This window comes from Ammodytes marinus (genome assembly GCF_949987685.1).
Source record: "Ammodytes marinus genome assembly, chromosome: 14".
NCBI lineage: Eukaryota > Metazoa > Chordata > Actinopteri > Uranoscopiformes > Ammodytidae > Ammodytes > Ammodytes marinus.
In genome coordinates this window covers 915,516-921,909 of record NC_137218.1, presented here as the reverse complement: position 1 = coordinate 921,909, position 6,394 = coordinate 915,516, and the positions used below count along the sequence as shown (strand labels likewise).

Genomic DNA, 6,394 nt, shown 5'->3' with positions numbered 1-6,394 from the left:
TTTCTTGTTTCTGCATCACCAAGAGACACTCAAAGGTTCGTTCACTGCGCCACTACATCTGCTTTAATCTGCTGTTCAGGTGATCATCCGAGGTTTTAACGTGTCCGTGGTGAATGTGTGGATGTATATGCGTCTGTACGAGGCGAAATTATTTATAGTAGTGAAGATTTGAGGCTGTTATAAAGGTTTTTCTCTTGCGTAGTTGTGACAGTGAAGCGGCTACAGCATGTCGCCATTTTAGCTCTGCGCGGAGGATTTATAAGATGTAAACTGGCGATAACGACTTGTAACGGCTGTATTAAACTGTTTCATTAAATTCAGAGCAAGGTACAATTGTGTTAATGTGCTTCAATCAGTCCGAAAGGTTGTGGAGAGGCGGTGGTGTTGTGTAGAAGCTAACCAGCTAACGTTAGCGGCTCTGCCTGGGTTCGGCATTCTCCGGCGGTGTTCGGAAATTCCATCGGACGCCTTCGTGTTACTTTTAAAAACTTGTAGTTCTGAGCGTAAAGTTTGTAGTTTTCTTGGTTCCTAGCGTTGGTTTGAAGGCTTGGCCCGGTGGGATCGGTCTAGTGAAGGTCTGGGCGGGCTGTGAACGGTCCAGTAGAACTAGTGAGTTGAAGCTAATGCTAACAGTAGCTCCGGCTCGTGCCCAAAGACCTGTCTGATCAGGATCCACGTGCCCTCTATTCAGACAGCTTTTTATCTTTAATTTAGCGTTACGTCATTATTTATATTGTGCGTATTCGGTATAATTTGCGGTTTGTCTGCAGTAGTGACATCTGCAAACACAACCAGTAATAGTTTATTAGAGTGCCACCTGGTTTAGTATTTTATATAGAAGGTGATGGGCAGACTGGAAACTCCATTACTATCTTTCTACCTTATTGACATTCTCAACTTGCTCTTATGTCTGCGCGTGTACCTGTCTGCGCACACAGCTTTAAAAATAAATGCACTTGTTACATCTCCATGTAGCACTTACATGAGGCACCTTGTAGTTTGGTTTATCTGAAGCTATAGTACTGTGTGTGTGTGTCTGTCTGTCTGTCTGTCTGTCTGTGTTAGTTTTATTTTAAGCTATAGTACTGACATGATTCCAGTTCTGAGTTTGTACCTTCATGGTTGAATGCTCTTGATGGAAGTCTCTTTGGGTAAAAGCGTCAGCTAAATGTAATGTAACTGTTTGTTGTAGGGTAGCGTCAGGGATTCTGGAGGAAGCTTGTCGTCTAAATCAGTCTGATTCTGACAGCATGCATGTTAGACTGGCATCACTGACTCTCTTTCAATGTGTCAGTTTCTCTGCTGGAGTTTGGTCTGAGCTGCAGACGGGGAAAAGGTTGTGAATAGTTTTGAAGTGTTCTTTTAGTTTGCATACTGAAGTCTGGTTCAGGGTCACTCGGGTCACGTGTAATGTCTCTCTCTGTCCCTAGACAATGGCTGATTAGTTAGAATGCTATATAATATAAAGCTCTTTCCCCTTTTGGTATGTTTTGATATTATAATAATTTAATGTTTCTCTCAGACCCTAGAGGTTGGCTCATTAGTAGACCATTTCTCCTTTCGTTAGAATACGATATAATAAGTTAATGTCTCTTATCTGTCCATAGACGATGGCTGATTGATAAGAATACTGCTAATAATATTATACTAATGTCTCTCCCCTCTAGACGATGGCTAATTAGTAATAATATAATGGCTCTTTCTGTATGGAGGATGGCTGATTAGTTAGTACTGATACTAGTTAACTATATATTAATGTCCCTTCTCTCTCCCCCCTCTATAAGATGGCTGATTAGTTAAACATTATATAATAACACTAACATATCGTTCTCCCCCCCCCCTTTAGACGATGGCTCCTTTGTTATAATATAATAATAACACTAATATCTCTCCCCCCCTCCAGACGATGGCTCCTTTGTTATAATACTATATAATAACACTAATATAATAATAACACTAATATCTCTCCCCCCCTCCAGACGATGGCTCCTCGCAAAGGGAAGGAGAAGAAGGAGGAGCAGGTGATCAGCCTCGGCCCGCAGGTCGCTGAGGGAGAAAACGTCTTCGGAGTTTGTCACATCTTCGCTTCATTCAACGACACCTTCGTCCACGTGACTGATCTCTCCGGAAAGTAAGACGGGCTTTAAACACACACTCTCACACACACACACTCTTCGTTATACATGAGACAAAGTAAGACAGGCATAACACACACACACACACACACTGCTTTATACATGAGACAAAGTAAGACAGGCATAACACACACACACACACTCACTGCTTTATACATGAGACAAAGTAAGGCTGGCTTTAAACACACACACACTCCGGAAAGTAAGAGAGGCATAGCTCACTCTCTCACACACACACTCTTCATTATACATGAGACAAAGTAAGACAGGCATAACTCACTCTCTCTCTCTCACACACACTGTTTTATACTTGAGACAAAGTAAGACAGGCATAACTCACTCTCTCTCTCTCACACACACTCTTTGTTAGACATGAGACAAAGTAAGGCTGGCTTTATGCACTCACACACACTGTCAAACTCACACACACTCTCACAGCTTTTTTTATGAGACAAAGTAAGACAGGCATAACACACTCACTCTCTCTCACACACACTGCGTAATAAATGATACAAAGTAAGACAGGCATAACACACACACACAGAGACACAACACACTGCTTTATAAATCAGACATGCCCCAATGCATCATGGTAACTGTAGTCCCCACAACACTGTTAAAGGAAAGATGTTTAGGTCTGGACACTGCAGGTAAATAGGTTGACATAAAGTTAATCTGTCTTTACACACACCTGCTGCTTTTATACATGTAGACTGTTTAAGTCAAGCCACGGCAGGTGATTAGGGTAATATTTTTAAGTCATGGATATCAATGATTATGATTTAGAAGTTGAGATTTTCGGTATTGAGATTTATTTTATTTTATTTTTCTAGACGATGTCCGTTAAAGATGGTTGTATAGGAGAAATATACAGACGCAAACAGACAAGGTTTAGTCAAATAAACACCTGAATGTACATGTTGGACCTTTGATTTATACTAGTATGAAAGAAGACATGTTATGGAAGATTAACAGACACATCTCTTCAATAAAGAAAATTAAAAACAATGATTTTGCCTTAGAAACATTGTATTTCCTAAAGTAAATTCTTAAGTGTTGGCGCTACAGTCTATCTGTCCTCTGATTGGTCTGTTCTCTGCGTTTCCAGGGAGACAATCTGCCGTGTGACCGGCGGTATGAAGGTGAAGGCCGACAGAGACGAGTCCTCTCCCTACGCCGCCATGTTGGCAGCGCAGGACGTCGCACAGAGATGCAAAGAGCTGGGAATCACCGCTCTGCACATCAAGCTCAGGGCCACTGGAGGAAACAGGTACAATACACTGTCTGTCTGTCTGTCTGTCTGTCTGTCTGTCTCTGTGTGTCTGTGTCTCTCTGTCTGTCTCTCTGTCACACACACTGAGACACAGAGGTGCAAAGAGCTGGGAATCACCGCTCTGCAAATCAAGCTGAGGGAAACGGGAACAATACACTGTCTGTCTCTGTATTTCTTTCTGTCTGTGTGTCCCTCCCTCTGTGTCTGTCTGTCTCACACACACACAGAGGTGCAAAGAGCTGGGAATCACTGCTCTGCATATTAAATTCAGGGCTCTGTGACCATTGTGATTGGTTTGAAGAAATGGAAACGATCTGTCCGATTCCCATTTCTTTGTTCAGTTTATGGTGTGTATTGGGGACTGTCCACAATGTTTGTCGTATAGTATGTGTGAAGCTGAACAGTAAAGAGAAAAGTTAAGGCAAGTTTATTTCTATAGCACAATTCAGACACAAGGCCAATCCTAGTGCTTTACAGGGGCAAGATTAGAATACATAAAACACATTATAAAACATTTAAAAGCGAATAAAAGAAGCAAATAAAATAAAAATTAAAACTCGATTTAAAAACATAATAAAAGAAGCAAATAAAATGAAAGGGGAAATTATCCAACAGTAAAGAGAAAAGTTAAGGGGAAATTATCCAACAGCATTGAGTGACAGATCCTGTTTTTTTAACATCTTATGATAAAGTCTTTATCTCAGGTTGTATTCACACCTGCCATGTTCGGTTGAAACAAACTCAGGTGCACTTCTGCCTTCGGTGCGCATCTTTCAGGCAGGTGTGAATACAGCAATCGCACTCAGAGGCGGACCAAACAAGCGCAACTTCTTTGTCGAAATCTGAGTATCACAAAAGCAAAGTTTTGGACATATTGGATAAAAACTAACAAACATTTTGAACAATTTTATTGGTTCCAGGTTGTTTTCTAAAATTCTCAAACTAAAATGTGAAATTGTCTCAGTGTGTTTCAAAGGTGAATGTTTCCATGTTATTAATGGTTATATAACTCTTCCAAACGCACTCTGCTGCAGTTTGTTTGTAGTGTGAATTTGGCCGGACTCGATCTGACCCAAATACAGGAAGCACTGTGCATATTGTTTCTTTTCTTTTTTTAATAAATCGCTGTCAGCTTCACATTATGGTAAAGTGTTGTGGTCACCATTGTTAAGAAGATGTAGCTGCGGTTTGACCAGGACCCACTGTACTGTTAGAAGTGATTCATTAAACATTTATATTTCAAATGTTCTTGGTCTGAAGGATCTGCCTCTACATTGGAACAAGTTTAGATTTGAAAAGTCTTCATTTACTCAAATGGATCAGTGTTTTGTCTTTGGTGTAGCAGAAGATTTAAGAATTGTGTGTTTAGTTTAGTTTATAGTTTGGTGGACAGTCCCCTTTGAGAAGGAGCAGCTTTAGCCTATTTGGCTCATTTCCAGCTGTAGTCCCCGGCCAGTTGTCAGTAGGCAACCTGCAATACATAACAGTAAAAAGAAATACATTACATTAATAATTACAGCAGGCCTGAGCAAGAAGGGGAAAAGACAAACAAAGCAAGAGCAAGAACAAACAGGCAAGCACAGATGATGGCAAAGATATCAAGGCAGTTCATGCAACAACGTGTGTGTGTGTGTGTGTGTGTGTGTGTGTGTGTGTGTGTGTGTGTGTGTGTGTGTGTGATATATAGAACACACTATTAACCCTTTGTCTCTTGTCTGTTCCAGGACCAAGACCCCCGGCCCCGGAGCCCAGTCTGCTCTCAGGGCTCTGGCTCGATCCGGCATGAAGATCGGACGCATCGGTAAAGAGACGCACACACACACACAGACGCTCTCTCACACACACACACACACACACACACAGACTCTCTCTCACACACACACACACTCTCTCTCACACACACACACTCTCTCTCACACACACACTCTCTCTCACACACACACACACTCTCACACACACACACTCTCTCGCTCTCGCTCTCGCTCTCTCTCTCTCTCTCTCACACACACACACACACACACACACACACACAGACTCACTCACTCACACAGACAGACTCTCTCTCTCACACCCTCATTCACTAAAACACACACAGTAGTTCTCCAGTACTCCAGAAAGTTAAAATACTAATATTAAGCTGAAAATATGCTCCACTTAATGTCGCTGTAGTTAAGTTGTATTTGAAGGATTTTTTTTTTTGATTTTTTTTGATTTTTCAAAATGTGGAACTTAGTTTCAGATGGAGGAATTGAGGTAGCTTAGTTTCAGTGCTGCGTAACATTTATTTCAGTGTAACTTTGTCACTTCAACTCAAGTATGAAATGCATTTAAATGTACTTCAGGTTCAGTACTGTGTTTAAGCGCTCTGAGTGAGAGAAAAGCGTTATATGAATAAATTGTATTATTAACTATAAGTACAAGTCCATTTAAATGCATTACATACTTTCGTTAAAGTGACGCACAAATTTACACACTGCTCCTTAAAGTGAATTGACTGTTTAAAGCCCTGATCCATTCTAACCCTATTTCTTCTTTGTGCCTTTTATATGATGTCATTCTAACCCTGTGTCTCTTCTTCGTTGGTGTCTTTTTATATGATGTCATGCTAACCCTGTGTTTCTTCTTCGTTGGTGCCTCCAGAGGATGTGACCCCCATCCCCTCAGACTCCACCAGGAGGAAGGGAGGACGCCGCGGTCGCCGTCTGTAAACACAAAGATTTTCTGACAATAAAACGATTCAAGTCGACGCTCGTGTTTCTGAGTCTCTGTTCAATAACTGATCCTTTGGGCCTTACACATCTTGATCTACATAAACTATATCTACGTCTGATTCTGCTGCTTTTAAAGTCTCTACGAGGAACTTTTAAATATTTCTGAAACAGTCTCATTTTTCCTCTGATGATCATAAATGACATGTAACAGCAGAACGAGACCATCAGTGCAAAGAATGCTATTTTTATATAGTTTTTCTTAATGCCTTTGTCAT

The 6,394-nt window shown here is 41.0% G+C and overlaps 1 protein-coding gene across 2 annotated transcripts; it reads left to right on the top strand.

Moving 5' to 3' along the window:
* On the top strand, positions 1 to 6,154 carry LOC307260358 (small ribosomal subunit protein uS11). 2 transcript variants are annotated; one of them, XM_080040577.1, is made up of 5 exons: positions 1 to 35; positions 1,980 to 2,131; positions 3,244 to 3,405; positions 5,133 to 5,209; positions 6,049 to 6,154. In XM_080040577.1, the coding sequence occupies exons 2-5, from the start codon at positions 1,983 to 1,985 to the stop codon at positions 6,114 to 6,116; spliced, it is 456 nt and encodes a 151-aa protein (XP_079896703.1). In that variant the 5' UTR covers positions 1 to 35; positions 1,980 to 1,982; the 3' UTR covers positions 6,117 to 6,154. The 2 variants fall into 2 exon arrangements, with proteins under 2 accessions (XP_079896703.1, XP_079896704.1); XM_080040578.1 differs by having other exon boundaries at positions 6 to 79.
* Positions 6,155 to 6,394: the final 240 nt, after the last annotated feature.

What these genes read in the sequence shown, in the direction of transcription:
- LOC307260358 (XM_080040577.1), top strand. Translation starts at nt 1,983, where the DNA reads ATGGCTCCTCGCAAAGGGAAGGAGAAGAAGGAGGAGCAGGTGATCAGC. An exon ending in GTGACTGATCTCTCCGGAAA is followed by an intron (nt 2,132 to 3,243) that starts GTAAGACGGGCT and finishes CTGCGTTTCCAG; the next exon opens with GGAGACAATCTGCCGTGTGA. An exon ending in AGGGCCACTGGAGGAAACAG is followed by an intron (nt 3,406 to 5,132) that starts GTACAATACACT and finishes TGTCTGTTCCAG; the next exon opens with GACCAAGACCCCCGGCCCCG.